The sequence below is a fragment of the Diceros bicornis genome, chromosome 6, assembly GCF_020826845.1.
Source record: "Diceros bicornis minor isolate mBicDic1 chromosome 6, mDicBic1.mat.cur, whole genome shotgun sequence".
Lineage (NCBI taxonomy): Eukaryota > Metazoa > Chordata > Mammalia > Perissodactyla > Rhinocerotidae > Diceros > Diceros bicornis.
In genome coordinates, this window is record NC_080745.1 from 66,187,386 (window position 1) to 66,204,769 (window position 17,384).

General features: G+C 57.3%; 2 protein-coding genes across 5 annotated transcripts; both read left to right on the forward strand.

The window, feature by feature from the left end:
• The first annotated feature begins 5 nt into the window (after positions 1 to 5).
• TWNK (twinkle mtDNA helicase) lies at positions 6 to 4,827 on the forward strand. The gene is made up of 5 exons (XM_058543785.1): positions 6 to 1,940; positions 2,131 to 2,371; positions 2,524 to 2,631; positions 2,956 to 3,097; positions 4,020 to 4,827. Exons 1-5 carry the CDS (start codon positions 698 to 700, stop codon positions 4,332 to 4,334), a joined length of 2,049 nt encoding a protein of 682 aa, XP_058399768.1. The 5' UTR covers positions 6 to 697; the 3' UTR covers positions 4,335 to 4,827.
• A 2,728-nt stretch (positions 4,828 to 7,555) lies between these two features.
• Positions 7,556 to 17,219, forward strand: LZTS2 (leucine zipper tumor suppressor 2). Of its 4 annotated transcripts, none has more exons than XM_058543791.1 (5): positions 7,560 to 7,713; positions 13,048 to 13,497; positions 14,128 to 14,775; positions 15,327 to 15,584; positions 16,385 to 17,219. In XM_058543791.1, exons 2-5 carry the CDS (start codon positions 13,090 to 13,092, stop codon positions 17,066 to 17,068), a joined length of 1,998 nt encoding a protein of 665 aa, XP_058399774.1. In that variant the 5' UTR covers positions 7,560 to 7,713; positions 13,048 to 13,089; the 3' UTR covers positions 17,069 to 17,219. The 4 variants fall into 4 exon arrangements, with proteins under 4 accessions (XP_058399775.1, XP_058399774.1, XP_058399771.1 ...); XM_058543788.1 differs by having other exon boundaries at positions 7,564 to 7,713; positions 14,128 to 14,790; XM_058543790.1 differs by lacking the exon at positions 7,560 to 7,713 and adding an exon at positions 9,148 to 10,439 and having other exon boundaries at positions 14,128 to 14,790.
• The last annotated feature ends 165 nt before the right edge of the window (positions 17,220 to 17,384 follow it).

Here is a 17,384-nt window from a genome sequence, read left to right on the forward strand (position 1 = left end):
TGCTTCCGAGGTCATGGCGAAAGGTGCGTGTGTGTGACCCACGTTGCGGGCGAAAGAGCTGAGACGAGAGAGTGGTGACTCGGAGCCAGGGTCGGGAGCAGCGGAGCTCCTAGTAGGAGAGCGGAGGGGGAGATGGTGCGAGTGAGAGCTGGGCGTCCCTTTGGGCCCGGAAATTGGCGGGAGCCACTTACTGGCGCTCTAGTCGTGCTCAGTCCCTTTTGAGGGAAGGAGCGGCGAAGAGGGCGTCTAGTCGGGGGCTTAGAGCAGAGGGGCTCCAGAAAGGACGCGGACGGCTGCAGAGATGAGGCCGACGAGGAGGTCCCGTGGAGGGACAGTAGTGGTGGAGAGATGATCTAGAGAAACCATATCGGTGAGGGGCAGTGGAGAGGGTCGTAGAGGTGAGGCGGTGGTGGGGAGAAGCTGTAAAGGACCGTAGAGGTACGGAGCCAGATACAGGGACATAGACGGGAAAGGGTCATGTAGACGGGCATAGATGTGAAATAGCAATGAAGAGGGATTGAAGAGGATTCAGAGAGATGTTTATGAGGAAGAAGTTTGAAGAGAGAAAGAAGCCAGTGGGCTCGGTAGAGTGCAGTGTGGAGGATCCCTAGGGTCTGATGCCTAGGATCCCTAGTAAAGGCACCTGAACTGCGCACCTAACGCATTTCAAATAGTGACTTCCTCCATTTGATTAGGAATGTGGGTCCTCTTCCGAGGTGGGTACCCCCTCCGTATTCTGCTTCCCCTACGTGGGGAGTGGATGGGTCGGAGGGGCCTGCCCCGAAGCTTGGTCCCAGGCCCTCCTCGCAGACGGTACAGGAAGGAGGCTCTCCCAGCCTTGGATGTACCAGTGTTGCCTGTAACTGCAACTGAAATCCGCCAATATTTGCGGGGGCATGGGATCCCCTTCCAAGATGGCCACAGCTGCCTGCGGGCACCAAGCCCCTTTGTGGGGGCCTCACAGCTCAAGGACCAGACTAGTGCTACCACTTCCTTCAACCTCTTCATTGACAAGACCACAGGCCGCTTTCTCTGCATGACCAGCCTAGCAGAGGGGAGCTGGGAAGACTTCCAGGCCAGCGTGGAGGGGCGAGGGGATGGGGCCAGAGAGGGGGTCCTGCTTAGTGAGGCCCCAGAAGCTGAGAACAGTGAGGAGGTCCGGAGGATCTGGGACCGAGCGATACCTCTCTGGGAGCTGCCTGAGCCGGAGGAGGCCCAACTGGCTCGTGTGATGTTTGGCCTCACCAAAGTGACAGATGACACACTCAGGCGTTTTAGTGTGCGGTATCTGCGGCCTGCTCGCAGCCTTGTCTTCCCTTGGTTCTCCCCTGGAAGTTTGGGATTACGAGGCCTGAAGCTACTAGGGGCTGAAGGCCAGGGGGATGGAGTACGCTACGTGGAGACCACTATTCCCCGGCCTGGTGCCTACCACAATCTGTTTGGATTACCACTGATCAGTCGTCGAGATGTTGAGGTGGTACTCACAAGTCGTGAGATAGACAGCCTGGCCTTGAACCAATCCACTGGGCTGCCCACCCTTGCCCTACCCCGAGGAACAGCCTGCTTACCCCCTGCCTTGCTCCCCTACCTTGAACAGTTCCGTCGTATTGTGCTCTGGCTGGGGGATGACCTTCGGGCTTGGGAAGCTGCCAAGTTGTTTGCCCGTAAACTGAACCCGAAGCGATGCTCCTTGGTGCGACCTGGAGACCAGCAGCCCCGTCCCCTGGAGGCTCTGAACCGAAGCTTAAATCTTTCTCGTATTCTGCGTACTGCCCTGCCCGCCTGGCACAAGTCTATCGTGTCTTTCCGGCAGCTCCGGGAGGAGGTGCTAGGAGAACTGTCAAATGTGGAGCAGGCAGCTGGCATCCGCTGGAGCCGCTTTCCAGACCTCAATCGTCTCTTAAAGGGACATCGGAAGGGCGAGCTGACTGTCTTCACAGGTGACCTTTTGGGAGATCACTGCTTGGGTTAGGGGGCAGAGGATCAGATGACAAACGCATGTGGGTTTGGGCCACGGTAAATGTTTAAGTGGAGGCTTCCCTTCCCAACTTTGAAGGCCTGCTCTGTATCTTGGTTTCAGGGGTAGGACTTTCCTCCCTCACCCAGGTCTGTGTTCAACCCTCCCTGCAGGGCCGACAGGCAGTGGAAAGACGACATTCATCAGTGAGTATGCCCTGGATTTGTGTACCCAGGGGGTGAACACGCTGTGGGGTAGTTTTGAGATCAGCAACGTGAGACTAGCCCGGGTCATGCTGACACAGTTTGCTGTGGTGCGGCTAGAAGAGCAACTGGACAAATACGATGAGTGGGCCGACCGCTTTGAGGACCTGCCCCTCTATTTCATGACTTTCCATGGGCAACAGAGCATCAGGTGAGATTCCCAGGCCTGGGGTTTTCAAAGAAAGGGAGGGCAGGAGAACAGACCTCCAGCAGAGTTTTCAGGATGCGGGTTTTTCTGCCTGGGGGTGGTCTGGAGACTACTTGTAGCTGACTGTTGAATTCATTGCCTCTTCCTCTTCCTAGGACCGTAATAGACACAATGCAACATGCAGTTTACGTCTATGACATTTGTCACGTGGTCATCGACAATCTGCAGTTCATGATGGGTCACGAGCAGTTGTCCACAGACAGGTGACATCCTCCTCTTGTCTAGCTGGAACCCACTCGAACACACATGTCTTCTCAGGCAGCTGGCCTCTAGGCACACATGCTGTACTCTCTTATTTTCTGATGTGTTTGCAAGCACACACCACCCCATGTGTATTTTTGTCTTTATAGAGGTGTGGGGTGTGGCGGCGGGAGGTATGGACAAGGATCTAAGAGTGAGTCCTTGGGTAGAGGGAAGTAGAGTGGGTTGTGGTTTGTGGGGAGATTTGAATGAATCAAGAGTATGTGTATGTTCTTGTCTTTCTGTGTGTGTCCAGTAACCTCTTTGCTTTGTTGGGGTGAGGACAGGATTGCAGCTCAAGACTACATCGTTGGGGCCTTTCGGAAGTTTGCAACAGACAATAGCTGCCATGTGACACTAGTCATTCATCCCCGGAAGGAGGATGACGATAAGGAACTGCAGACAGCATCCATTTTTGGCTCAGCCAAAGTAAGTGGCCTTGAGAGGAGCCCAAGCTTTGGAGACTAGAGGGGGCAAGTGTGAGTGGGGACAGCCCTCATTCAGCCTTAAATCATTCTGACTCTCCTTCTGGAAAAAGCAGGAGGCAGCTGCCTCTGGGGCCATGACATGAGGAATACAAGGGCTAGGAATACAAAGGCTGATAATAGTTGGTCCTTTGCCCTCCTTGCCTCCTAGGAGCTCACATCCTCTAGTGGGGAAACAATGAGACAGTAATTACAACTCAGTATTATAAGAGCTATGACAGGCATCACAGGTATTTGGGGAGCAAAGAGAAAAGATATCTGAGTCAGCCTGGGACATCCAGGGGACTTCCTAGAGGAGGTGTCAACAAAGGTTGGGTTGAGTTTTGGCAGATAGTAGGTGTTAACCAAATAAATGGGAGGACCTTCTGGATAGCAGGACCAGCCTGATCCTGGAGCTTCCAGTGGTACACTGAGTGCCTATTACATGCCAGGCCTAGGCTGGCCACAAACTATATACAAACTATGTCCCACAATGAAACAAACATGAAGAGAATAACACAGAAAGGGAAAGATGGTGGTGCCTTCTTTCAAGAATGGTCTCTCTGATGAAGTGTGACATTTAGACTGAGACCTGAATGATAAGAAGCTGGGTTTGAGTGGGGTGGCAAGCTGTGGAGGAGAAGTGTTACAAGTAGAGAGAACAGCGTGTACACAAAATCTGGGACAGCAGCAAGATGGTCAAGGAACTGAAAGACTCAGGTGGGCCCTGCGTTGTGGTCAGTATTCAAAGAGCGTTGGTGATGGGGGAGGGGGCATATTTCTCCCTTCCCCCATTCGTGCTGCTCCTCCCTGCACCCTCAGCCTTCCGTTTTGCTTCTCTCTTGCGTCTTCTCACTGCTCCTTCCTCCTCTTCCCCCTGTCCTCAGGCAAGCCAGGAAGCAGACAATGTTCTGATTCTGCAGGACAGGAAGCTGGTAACCGGGCCAGGGAAACGGTATCTGCAAGTGTCCAAGAACCGCTTTGATGGCGACATAGGTGTCTTCCCCCTTGAATTCAACAAGAGCTCTCTCACCTTCTCCATGCCACCAAAGAGCAAGGCCCGGCTCAAGAAGATCAAGGACGACAATGAGCTGGGGGCCAAAAAGCCCTCTTCTGGCAAAAAGGGGGCTGTGCCCCAGAGCTCTGAGACTGGCCGGGCCCCCATCCCCTCCCAACCAGACCCCTCCAAGCCTTCAAGGTGAAGGCAGTGCAGAGCTGGACACTGACATGAGCCTGACAGGATAGGCTAGGGCCTAGACTCTTGGCCCTCTGCTTGGGCTGCCTCTGTCCTGTGGTCCTGAGCTAGGGCCCTTCTTAGTCTGAGGGGCCTAGCCTAGGGCAGGGTTTCATAGGGAGAGAATTCAATTTAGCAGATATTTGAGAACCTACTGTGTGCCAGGTTTTGTTCTAGGTCCTGGGAGTACAGCACTGACAAGAGAGTGAGGTCCCTGCTTCCACGGAACCTGCAGTCTGGTGGGGGACAAGCAGTGAACAAAGACACACAACATAATTTTAGATAGTGAAAATGCTATAAAGAAAATAAAATAGTAATGTGATAGTTCTTACAGGGCTAGTTTAGATTAAGGTCTGAAAAGGTGTCTCTGAGCAGAGGACATTGAGCGGGGGCCTAAAGAACGAGGATTGAGCCATGTGAACATCTAGAGAAAGAGGGATCCAGGCAGAGGGTAAAGTAAATACAGGCAGAGGGCAAAGTAAATACAGAAGCCCTGAGGTGGGAATGAACATGTTGAGTTCAAAGCAGTGGGGTCAGGCCCCCTGGACCTGGAGGGGAATAGGAGACTTCTTGCCAAAACTCCAGCCTAGACTTGCAGAGCCAAAGGGTGACATGGTGGGTACCAAGCTCCTCTGCTCCCCACTTTGGGGCCTGCCATGAGGTGGTACTCACTACCATTGGATTCTAGGTGCTCGGCCCTGTAATATTTGGGCCCCAAAGGTGGGAGAGCCATGGAAGGAAGCTTTGAGCCCAGAGTGCCTGCCACCTGGACACTGATTCCATGGTATGCTGCCTCAGACCACTAGAGTAAATGAAGTCATGACTTTTTGTAAAGACTTTTCCAGTTTTACAAAAAACTCTTTTTCCATTGCCTTTGTTTCTGTGCTTTTTCTTATTTGTCCACCAGGTGTCTCCCCAGTCTATGACTGGATTTTCCTCTCACTTTGAATTGGGAGTGGATGGGTCCCCAGTCCCACCTCCAGTCTTTGAGCTGTGTACTCCCAAAGAAGCAGGGGCGTTAAAGGGCCTTCACAGACACATCCCCTTACACCTCTTCTTGGCCTACGGAAGACAGGGTGGTATCTCTTTATCCGTATCTTCCCTGAGGATCTCCATGTGATCCCTGGCAGAGGTGTGGGTCACTGGACCACATGCCTAGGCCCTGCCTGACCAGCTGTCCCTCTTTTATATGAGCCACTCACTGACCTCTCAAAATGTGGACTTGGGCTTGGCATCTATTTCCCTCCTCATGCCCTCTCAGTGTTTCTCTTTTGTTAAGTGCCCGTCAGAACGCCTGGGGCTCTTGTTAAAAATGCAGAACCTAGGCCCTACTTTTCCGCCAACCCTGACACACAGACTTTTCTGATTCTGGAGGTTTGAAGAGGTACAGGATTCCTCATTTTTAACAAGCTGTGAAGGAGACTGTAAAATAAATTATCCAGAGACCCTGTCAGAAATATTCCTAAATGATAACACTTTGCCACCTCACTTCCTCTGATATCCTAAAGTCCCAGTTTCCCTTCAGGTTGGCCTGGAAGAGTGGTGAGAATGCAAGATGTTCTGAGGGGGCCCGGAAGAAAACTTTTGTAAGGGGAGGGGCGTGCTTTCCTGCTCCCTGCAAGCAGGGTCTGCCTTATCCAGGTCTCTCTGTTAACCTAAGAGGGGTTTTCTGGGACCCTGTAGAAGGACATGGGTCTCTGTTGTGTCTGAGAACTGTGGCTACAATTGTTTCCTGAAACAGAGCCTGGAGCAAAGCTGTTCTCTGAGGAAGAACCTGGGGGGAGGGAGGGTGTAGCTCCTCCAGGGCCTCCTCCTTGGGGGTCTCTCCCAGACTGGCTGGAGCCAGGCCTCCTAATCCCTCAGTAATCATTCCCAGCCGCTGGCTGGTCCAGGCCTCATCCAGGGTCTACAACATTGAATGTCAGCCATATCTTCCACATGCATACCACCAGGTCAGTCCTACCTATGAGGACATGGGCTCCACATTCTGGTCTACCGAGAATACCTGGTGTGTTCTCAGGAAATCCTTTAGGGGTTTCCATTAGGGGACCTTTGTGAGGTCTGTGTATGAATTGGGGATAGAGGGATAGATACACACTTGCCTGTTTGTTTTGCCCCACCCTCCTAGCAGACACCCCCACACAGCACAAACCAGAATGATGGGGGGGAGGGGAAGCTAATGCTCCCCCAGCCCCACCCCCTACACAAACACATTCCATTCCACACCTGTCTTAAACTCACATCAAGATTAGCCCAAAGTATATTAGGAGTCCCTGGAGCCTAGAAAGCAGTGAGGGATCCCTGGGTCCTGTGTGAGGTCCCTAGGAGCCACTATTCCTGTACCCAGTCAAAGTGGATTGAGGCAAATTACCTGCCTATGGATATTAAGAATCTCCCTGAGAGCTCAGGAAGGGCCTGGCTGAGTGGGGTCCAGCTGGATCTGCAGCCTTCTCCTCAGATTCAGTGTCACACTTGGCTGTGAGGGGGCAGCTGTAGTCTTCCAGCAGCTTCTTTAGTTAGGATGGGTTTGAGAAAGGACTAAACTCACCGGTCTTCCGCTGCCCAAGTACTCAGGCTGGAAATCTGGCCCTGATACTTGCAGACGTCCCAGTCTGTGCCTTCTGACAGGCCGCCTTGGGTGCCATGAAGGGAGGGAGCCCTAGGTGCCTCCCTGCAATACAGGCCAACTTCCTGTTTGTGCCTGTGGGTGGAACTTTATGAGTCTAAAGGAAACCTGGCCATGCTCTGTGGGGGGCCAGACCTGGCAGGCCTGCTCACCTGGGCAGACACCTACTCCAGGGGTGGGGGAGCCGCTGGTTCTACCTGGGCAGCCCCAACCAGAGATTGGGGGGGGGTCTGTTTTGGTGAAACCCGAGCCTTCTTTGTCTGCTTCCCAGGGTTTTTCCCTGTGTCTAGTGAGTGGGCTTAAAGTGGACCAGGTTTGGCAGTAGTAAAGTGGTGGCAGTAAAGTCTTATAGCCGGCTTGGTTAGGGCAGTCAGGTAACTTAGCTCTCGGTCACGTGCTGCTCGCCCCTTCCCCAGGTCGAAAGTCAAATCCAGTAAACTGTGAAGTCAGAGGCCAGAGGGGCAGCCTCAGGTCACCATCGAACTACTGCCGGGCTGGGTACAGGGTCGGCTGTTGAGGGGGTGGTGAGCAGACCACTCCCCTCCCTGGGTCGGGGGCGCGGCCTCAGCCGCCCCGCCCCGCTCCACCAGGCCCGGCCAGACGGGCGCCCGGAGTCCGGAGCCCGGAGCGGGCTTGAGAGCCGGCGGATCCGCGGCGAAGAGTCGCCTGCGCTGGAGCAGGACCCGGGCAGGAGCTGGAGCCGCGGCGCAGGTGGCGCTGGGTGAGTAGTGGGGCCGCGGAGGTGCAGGATCTCCCGCCTCTCGCACATCCCCGCTCCGGAGCGAACTTTCCCGGTCTGGGGAGACTGGGGGTTGGGGTGAGGAGGGGGTCCTCACTCTGGGGGGCGCAGGCGAGGAGTCTGAACAGGGAACCGACACAGAAACTCGCACTGACGGGCCCACACACGCGTGTACGCAGACCCACGCGTGCACTTGGGAAAAACGAACACACGTGCACTTCGGGAAGAACGCGCCCAGTGGGTTATCCTTGCAGTCCCTGGAGCAGCGCCACTGGCGCGCGCGGACCCCCAGCAGACAGGGCGCTCTGCTGTCGCGTACTTGACGGGGGTGGGAGAAAAGGGCCGCCCCGGTGACCGCCGACGGGGGCGGGCAGGGTGAGACATCTCCGGAGGTTTCTGCTTCCCAGCTGCCCGCAGGTGAAGACTAAGACATAAACAAGCGCCGAGCACGTGATCGATTCGCAGACAAGTGGGCTGTGCACCGCCCCCCCCCCCCCCCCCCGAGTCCAGGGCAACTTTGCAAGGTTCCATGCCGGGCAGTATTCCTTTCTCCGCCTCCCCCAGAAGTGGGAGCACAACGCCCCCTGGAGTTGGGGTAGCGCAGAAGGACGGAAAATTGTGCTGGGATGGGGTTACCTGGGCTCCTCGCCTGCCTTCTCCCCAATACGTTCTCGGTGCCTTCCTCCCTGAAGGTATCGGAGGGGGGCGCTATTCTTGATGGCAGTGTGCAACAGCCCCCGCCACATGCCTCCAGCCTGGGGAGCAGCTGCCTGAGCGCCTGTGGGTCCCCTTCCTACTACCACTCCTCCTTGCAGAACTAGGAGCTCCTCCCCCCAGTGCAGGAGCGGAAAGCCCACTCGTGCAAGAGTGGGAGTCCCCCGTCCCCAGAGAATGCATGTGTGTAAACATCCCCTCAGTACCAGAGTGGGCCTATCTCCCTCCGGTAGAAGGGAGGGCGAACCCCCCTCCCCCCCAGCGAATGAGGGAGTGGGCAGCGGTCCTCGGCCTCCCTCCCCACCCCACCCCCACCCCTACACACACGCTGAGCCCAGCTGCTGCCTGAGCTTCTGGGCAGGCTGCCAGAAAGAGGAGGAGGCTCCTGGTGCCCCAAGAGGCTGGGATCAGGGCAAGGCCAGAGAAGGGGGTCTCTACTTGGGAAAGGGTCTCAGTCTGCTTTCAGTCTGTCTCGGGGTGAGCCTGAGGGTGGCTGGGCTGTGTTTCCCTTTCCAGGGAAAAAGAAAGAAAAACAACCCTTTCCATAGAGCTAAAAATAGAGCTGAGAGCTGGCCAAGGCTGTGGCCTGGAAGGGGGGGATGCTTCTTCCTGGGGCAGAGGAGCTCTGGCAGACCTTGGCCCTGGGGTGGGTGGTTAGGGGGCGGGAGGCTGTCCTTGTCCAGGGGTGCAGGCATCAGCTGACCTGACTGGGTCACAGAGACCCCTATGGGGAAGTCTGTGTGGTAGAATGTTTGTGAAGTATGTGTATGTGTAAGAAGTTGTCTGTGTGACTATGAATAAGACTCAATGTGTGAAAGATGATTAGAAGACTAAGTGTATTTAAGATTGTGACTGGTTGGGAAGGACTATGACTTGTGAAAGACTGGGCACAAGGTGTGTGACACCGAGTGTGTCTCTGTGAGTTAGCCTAAAAGACTGGAAAGAAGGAACACGGAATCACGTGATGGATGAGACTGTGATTGTGGCCGTGTGAGCCTGAATGTGGGAAAGGTCGTGTGGGTGTTAAGAAGCTTGTGTTGTTTGCGAGAGGGTGAGGATATGTGTAACCCTGAGAAGACAGGTGGAATGTTGTCCACTGTGAGGCTGCTGTAGGTTTGGACTTTAGGTTTGGACCGGCTCACTCCAGGGATTTTTGGGGGCTAGGGCTGCCTCTCTCTGGACAATGACCTTTCTCTTAGCAAATGACTCTGGGGGAAGGTCTAGGAGCACAGAGCCACGCCTGGGGCCGGCCTGGGCTGGCGGGGGAGAGGGTACAGCGCTGAGGAGTCGGATAAGGGCCCCCAAGGTTGCGGGGTGACTGGGTGTGTTCTCTGGATGGGCCGCCAGGGGGCGCCGCCTCCACAGATCCAAGTGTGCCTCCTCCAACCCGCTGTGGGTGGGGCAGGCACAGCCCGAGCCTCTACCCCTGACCTGAGATGGGGCGCAGGGCCCGGGCAGCCGGGGACAGTGGGGGGCAGCTGACCCTCGGCCTCCCCCTCTGGACTCCGAAGCCTGTGTCTTGGGGGAGGCTTCGACTAGAGGAGCGGAGGGGGAAGGGCGGCCGCCGCGAAGCCCGGCCCTTTGTGCTCGGACAATGATCAGCTGCCGCTGGCCCCGGGGCCCGCGTAGGGGTAGAGGGTGACCCGCCGCCGCCAAGTCCTGAGCCGACCGACCCCTAGACACACAACCACCGGGCCTCGGAGGAACGGACTCTGAATGCAGCCGTGCAGGCCTTGCGTGCGCCCCGCCGGACAGGCGTGACGCGGGCTGCTTGCGCGTGTCCGCCCCCCGGGGCGGGGACGCCCCTCGGACCCCTCCCCCGCGTTGCACCGCCCACTCGGGCCGGGTGGGGGTTGGCCCCGGTGGGGGGCGCCGCGGAGGCGGGGCCGGGTCGGCCTGGCTGCTCCGAGTGGCCGCGCGCGGGCTGGAGCCGGGCGGCGCGCCTGTGGAGCGCTGGGGCGGCCCGGGGCTGAGCATGGAGCAGCGCGGCGGAGGTGAGGGGGGGCCGGGGCCGGGGCCGGGGCTGGGGCTGGGAGGCGACCTGGGGCGCCCCCCACTTCTGCGCGGCGGGGGTCCATTGGGGAGGCGGCATTCCACGGCTGCCCCCACTTTATGGAAGCGGAGGGGGGGTGGACTCTGGAGGGTGGGTTGGGGGCTCCCGGCTTCCTGTCGCGGAATGGGGGCTCGTGATCCCAGACTTGATCCCGCTTGACTGGTCCTTGGAGTTTGGTGAGGGGGAGACTTGCCCCAACTCTTCAGTCCCCAAAACAGGTCTGCGGGAGCCCGGACCTGGCCAGACCTCTCTCGAGCCCTGGGTGAACCCAGCCCTCAGCTCCCCCCAGCCCGCTCAGGGGGGCTGTGTGCGCTGTGCCAGAGGGATTACTCAGAGTGCTGGGGAGAGCGAGGGGTTCCCACTCCCACAGCCACAAACGCATTTCTCAAAATGGAGCCTCCACTTGCCCCTCCTCTCTCGGGCTCCAAGAGCGGGAGCCAGGCTGGCCCGGCCTAGCTTTCCAGACGCCTGGGTTTGGCTCCCTGGGTGTCTGGCTCTCAGGGCCCAGCTTTATGTCTCTTCTGGGTTTAGGGGCCCCTGGCTCCATGGGGTTCAGGAACCCCAGCTCACTGGGTCTGCCTGTCTCCTTATCTGTCTGACCCTGGGGCCTCTCTGAGTCTTTGTCTCTTGGGCCCCTGTCTTTCTCAGTCTGTCTGTCTTCTCCTCTCAGTTTTCACTTTCTCTGTGCTCACTGAAGTGGGGAAGTGCAAACAGAGGTGCCAGCCCTCTTTGCCCCCTAAGAAGCCCCTTCCCCACTGTTTTCTGCATGCCCTAGAGTGGTCTGGGACAGGGCAGAGGAGGGGGTGTTCCATCCGCTTTGCTCAGGGCTGGTACTTGTGGGGTGAACTCAGCCCCCGCCCCTGCAGAGGGGCCTATGCTCCATGGGCACTGCTAACCCCCATCCCCAGCTCCCAGCTCCTCCTCCCTCAGTCTGGACATCTTCCTGGTTCTCAGGGTCTTTTGACTTTATTGGGGAGATGGGGGATGGACTTAATGGAATACAAGCAAGAAAGAAGGGAAGCAGATCAGGCAAAGGATGTCTCTCCTCCCCCCACACTCCAGTGAGTGACAAAAACCAGGCTCCTACTCACCCAGTTGGCCCTGCATGCCACCCAGAACCCACTCTCAGATATGCTCCTATTCACATACACTCCTCTTACACACTTGTGCACACTCACTTTCCTATTCACACACTCATGTAAGATACATGTGAGTTTACACATAAACTTACGTATATACGAATGGACAATTATCCCAACATATTCTCTCGTATAGTCACACTCATACACCACAAATTCACTTATTACATATGCATTTATAACTTCCACATACTTTCTAAGAGTGACCCCCTTTGTACACACATATTCTTGTAAGCTGTGCACATATGAATTCAGACATATACTCTATATGAATGTACTGATACGTCTAGCCAAACATATCTGTGTACTCACACACGTTGTGATGTTTTCATATACGCACAGTTCTCATTTTCATGCTCCTGTGCACATAGTCTCACACACACAAACAAATACATGCACATACTCTTGCTCCTACGCAATTCTCTGTCCACTTCTTGGCCCCTGCTCTGCCTGATGACTTCAGCAGATGCCTGAGCCCTGGTCTTCGGCCTCAGGACTGGGGAGGGAGTTCCGGGTGGAGACTTGCTGTCCCCTTCCAGGAAGGAGCAGGCCTGGGAGGTGGAGCTCTCTTCCCTGAGCTCCAGGGAAGTGAAATCTTGGAGCAGCTGCCAGAGGTGATGGTGGGGCTTCTGTCTTCATCCCCTGGCGTGACTCTGGGGAATAGCTAAAGCTGGAGGGTTTTGTAGAGGTTGGCAGTGGGCCTGTATAGGCTCCTTTAGGCCTGACCGATTGGGTATGGTGAGGCTGGCAGTTGTCATGGAAACAAGCATGAGCCTGCATCCACCTCTGGCAGGCAAGAGACCCCAGAAGGCACCTGTGGGCTCCCTAAGAGCTCTGGGTTTCTTGTTTGGCTGGCTCCACCCTTGTCACCTCTCTGTCTGGGAGAAACTGAGGCCCGACTAGGGGAGGCTGGGCACTGCCTGGCCTTGGCTCTTTGATCTCTAATTACCATCTGAGTTGCTGGCTGCATCCCTGAGGTTGTCTCTGCCCAAACTGCCCTGTAATGAGGCCACCTGTCCCAGGGGACCGAGGACCTGTGTGGGAGCTGGTAGAGAGGGCTCCCTCCCTAACTGGAGTCCTGGCCTCTGTGGGCAATGCAGGTTTGAGCTGGAGGCTGGGCCTCTGCTGCCAAGGGCCCTGTATAACCACAGGCCTCCCATCCCCTCGTCATCCCTGCTCAGAGACTCAGTCCTTAACCCTGTTCGGGCAAGAGTTGGGCAGTGGTCTGGGGCCCAGGGAAAACTGAGGTTCGTACCAGTGTTTGGAGGGGGAGCCTTGGGGGCATTAGGGCTTGTTACTGATGTCAGGGGGCTGTTTGACCTGGGACAAGGGGTCAGGAGAGGGACTCAGGGTCTTGTATAGTGAGGGACTCAAGGTGGAGGGACTTTGACACCACTGCCCTGCTCACAGGTTCCCCTGGAGGCCCTTGGCCAGGCCTGAGCCTCTGCCACCATGGCCATCGTGCAAACTCTGCCAGTGCCACTGGAGCCTGCTCCTGAGGCCGCTACAGCCTCACAAGCTCCAGCCATGGGCAGCGTGAGCAGCCTCATCTCAGGCCGGCCCTGCCCCGGGGGCCCGGCTCCTCCCCGCCACCACGGCCCCCCTGGGCCCACCTTCTTCCGCCAGCAGGATGGGCTGCTGCGGGGTGGCTATGAGGCACAGGAGCCGCTGTGCCCAGCTGTGCCCCCCAGGAAGGCCGTTCCTGGCACCAGCTTCACCTACATCAACGAGGACTTCCGGACGGAGTCACCCCCCAGCCCAAGCAGTGACATTGAGGATGCCCGAGAGCAGCGGGCACGCAATGCCCATCTCCGCGGTCCCCCACCGAAGCTCATCCCTGTCTCCGGAAAGCTGGAGAAGGTGAGGACCACCCCTTCCTTTGGGGCCTGGGTGGAATTAGGAGCCTCCTGGAGAAGCTGGAACTTGGAAGCCTATTTAGAGGAAACCATGGGCTCCAGAATCACCAGACCTGAGTTCTAATCCCAGCTTTGCCTCATTCTGGCTGTGCGACCTAAGGAAAGTCACTTAAGCTATCTAAGCCAAAGTTTCTGTATCTGTGAAATGGAGGTAATAGGTCAGCTCTCATAGGATTGCTGTGAGAATTAAATCAAATAATGTATGTAAATGTTTAGCCTAGTACCTGGCCCATAATATGTAGTCAATGAATGTTAGCTGCTTAAATTACTGTTATTGTACAACAGCTGTGTGTTTGACCTTGAGCAAGGCCTTTAACGTTGCTGAGCCTCCATTTCCTCACCTGTAATATGGGGATAGTGATAATGTTTTGCTGGTATGGCTGTTGTAATCATTAGAAATGAACCTTTTAAATTGCTTGACATAAAGCTGACGTTCAGGAGCCCCTCAGCCAGTGGTAGCAATTGCTATTAATATATGGGGATTGGGGACCCCAAATGGGAGGGCAGGGAATGTGATAAGGGCTTTGAAAGGTTGGGCAGCTCATTCCCAGTGTCACATGGCACCTCATTTCAGAACATGGAGAAAATCCTGATTCGCCCAACAGCCTTCAAGCCAGTCCTGCCCAAGCCTCGAGGGGCACCATCCCTACCTAGCTTCCTGGGTCCTCGGGCCGCCGGACTGTCTGGGAGCCAGGGAAGCCTAACACAGCTGTTTGGGGGCCCCGCCTCCTCCTCCTCTTCTTCCTCCTCCTCGGCTGCTGACAAACCTCTGGCATTGAGTGGCTGGGCCAGTGGCTGCCCATCGGGGACGCTGTCTGACTCCGGCCGAAACTCACTGTCCAGCCTGCCCACTTACAGCACCGGGGGTGCTGAGCCAGCCACCAACTCCCCAGGCGGGCACCTGCCCTCCCACGGCCCTGGGCGGGGAGCACTGCCTGGGCCAGCCCGAGGGGCCCCTACTGGGCCCTCCCACTCGGACAGTGGCCGCTCTTCCTCTAGCAAGAGCACAGGCTCCCTCGGGGGCCGCGTGGCTGTGGGGCTCTTGGGCAGTGGTCCCCGGGGCTCCCCTGACAGCAGCTCCTGTGAGGAGCGCTCCCCACCACCGCCCCCACCCCCTCCACCCCCTTCGGACGAGGCCCTGCTGCACTGTGTCCTGGAAGGAAAGCTCCGTGACCGGGAGGCAGAGCTGCAGCAGCTGCGGGACAGTCTGGACGAGAGTGAGGTGACCACGTGTCAGGTGTGATCAGCAGCAATAGTGGGGGTGGCCTGGCAGGACATCTAGAGGCGCTGGGGGTCCAAGGAGCATTTCCATGTGTGCTGGCAGGCAGGGGCTGGGCAGTTGCCATGTGGCCCCATCCCCACCCCAGCTGTCTAGCTTAACCTGTAGAGGGGTGAGGATTTAACCCAGCCCTGGACTTGAGCAAGTTACTTAATCGTACTGAGCCTCAGTTTTCTCGTCTATAAATGGGGCTGGTTCTGGCCTCCTAGGGTTATTACGAGGATTAAATAAGGCGAAGGGTGTAAAGTGCTTAGAATATGCCTGGCACCTAGGAAGTGCTACCTCAGTGCTTACTGTTATTGTTGTTGTTTCTGTTATCATAAAAGTAGCAGTTATTGTTGTCATCATAGTTATTATCATTGTTAATGGAACCTGCCCTCCTTGAGCCCAGGCCAGTGGGCCACCAGAGCAGTCGGTGATTGGGGAGTTGGGGGTGGCCGGGGCTCGAGGTCTGGAGGAGCTGCCAGGACCCAGGTCGGCCTTCTTGTCTGCAGGTGTACGAGGACCGGCAGCGGCACTGGCAGCGAGAGCGTGAGGCCCTGCGTGAGGACGGTGCGGCCCAGGCGCAGCGGGCACAGCGGGCCCAGCAGCTGCTGCAGCTGCAGGTGTTTCAGCTGCAGCAGGAGAAGCGGCAGCTGCAGGATGACTTTGCGCAGCTGCTGCAGGAACGCGAGCAGCTGGAGCGGCGCTGCGCCACCTTTGAGCGGGAGCAGCGGGAGCTTGGGCCACGGCTCGAGGAGACCAAGTGGGAGGTGGGCCAGACCCAGAGGGGCAGGGAGTGGGGTCCTACGGAACAAGCCCTGGAAAGACGGGCCCAGCCACACACCCTCCACCTGCCACCTCCAGAGGGCCTCCCCTTCCTCACCTCTGTGAGAGGAGTATCCCCCTCTGGCCTCCCTTTCTGGGTGGGGGTCTCCCCATGCCTCCCTGTTAGGTCTCCTCATTGGTCTGGTCTAGTGCCCATGAAGCCAGTGGCATTCCCATCCACTCCCTTCTAGCCAATAATAAGAATAAGAATGTAGTGCTTGCTATGCGCCAGGCACTATTCTTAGCATGTTACATAAAGTGTATCATCCAGTCCTTATAACAATGCTATGAGGTGGGTATTGTTAACATCTCCATTTTAGAGATGAGGAATCTGAGGCCCAGAAAGGCTGGAGCCCAAAATCACACCTAGTCAGTGGCGGAGCTGAGATCTGAACCCAAGCAGTCTGACTCTGATGTCTGTGCTTTAAACCAAGGCACTATAGTGCCTCTCAGCTGGCACTGCCCTCAATTGCTCCCACTCCCACAAAACGTGTCACCACCCAGTCCCCAGGGCTCTGTGGTGCTTTGTGGTGGTTGTAAGACACCCACTTTGAAGGAAAAAGATCTGGGTCTGTATTCCACTTTAGCCACTTAGTAGCTGTGTGACCTGGGACATGTCACTCGGCTCGCCTTAGTGTCTTCATCTGTCTTCATCTCCTCTCCCCAAATGCCCAGCATGCTGTCAGGGCCTCCTGCACTGGGAGGACTCCTCTCACCATCCTTCCCGACTCCCTCCTGCCCCCAGGTGTGCCAGAAGTCAGGCGAGATCTCCCTGCTGAAGCAGCAACTGAAGGAGTCTCAGGCAGAGCTGGTGCAGAAGGGCAGTGAGCTGGTGGCCCTGCGGGTGGCGCTGCGGGAGGCCCGGGCGGCACTACGGGTCAGTGAGGGCCGGGCGCGGGGCCTCCAGGAGGCAGCCCGAGCCCGGGAGCTGGAGCTGGAGGCCTGTTCCCAGGAGCTGCAGCGGCACCGCCAGGAGGCTGAGCGGCTGCGAGAGAAAGCTGGGCAGCTGGACACCGAGGTGGCCGGGCTCCGGGAACCCCCTGTGCCACCTGCCACTGCTGACCCATTCCTCCTGGCAGAGAGCGATGAGGCCAAGGCGCAGCGGGCAGCAGCCGGGGTGGGGGGCAGCCTGCGGGCCCAGGTGGAGCGGCTGCGGGCAGAGCTGCAGCGGGAGCGGCAGCGGGGCGAGGAGCAACGGGACAGCTTCGAGGGGGAGCGGCTGGCCTGGCAGGCAGAGAAGGAGCAGGTGATCCGCTACCAGAAGCAGCTGCAGCACAACTACATCCAGATGTACCGGCGCAACCGGCAGCTGGAGCAGGAGCTGCAGCAGCTCAGCCTGGAGCTGGAGGCCCGCGAGCTTGCCGACCTGGGCCTGGCTGAGCCAGCGCCCTGCATCTGCCTGGAGGAGATCACCGCCACCGAAATCTAGGGCCCTTGGCATGCCAGCTCTGCCGGGAGCTCTACTGAGAGAGGCAGTAGCCTCAGGTGCACTGAGGGCCCCAGAGCCACCCGTGCCCTGGGATTCAGGCCTCCGGGCCTCTGCCAAGAACTCAGGGCTGCCCTAGACTTGGATGAGATACATCAGACTCCTTGAAGGTCCCCGTCTTCACTGTCACGCAGAGGCTCCTACGCACTGAACCCATTTCACTCCACGACTGCTGCCAGCACCACTCTGCTAACCCACCCACCCCTGATGCTTGCCAGCCTTCCCACCAGGGGGCTGGGAGGAGAAGGGGGCTCCCGCA

Excerpts from the sequence above, each read along its gene's own strand:
- TWNK (XM_058543785.1), top strand. The coding sequence starts at position 698 with ATGTGGGTCCTCTTCCGAGGTGGGTACCCCCTCCGTATTCTGCTTCCC. Across the intron at positions 2,632-2,955 it reads GAGCAGTTGTCCACAGACAG|GATTGCAGCTCAAGACTACA; the intron begins GTGACATCCTCC and ends GGGTGAGGACAG. Across the intron at positions 3,098-4,019 it reads CCATTTTTGGCTCAGCCAAA|GCAAGCCAGGAAGCAGACAA; the intron begins GTAAGTGGCCTT and ends CCCTGTCCTCAG.
- LZTS2 (XM_058543788.1), top strand. The coding sequence starts at position 13,090 with ATGGCCATCGTGCAAACTCTGCCAGTGCCACTGGAGCCTGCTCCTGAG. Across the intron at positions 14,791-15,326 it reads GTGAGGTGACCACGTGTCAG|GTGTACGAGGACCGGCAGCG; the intron begins GTGTGATCAGCA and ends TCTTGTCTGCAG. Across the intron at positions 15,585-16,384 it reads TCGAGGAGACCAAGTGGGAG|GTGTGCCAGAAGTCAGGCGA; the intron begins GTGGGCCAGACC and ends TCCTGCCCCCAG.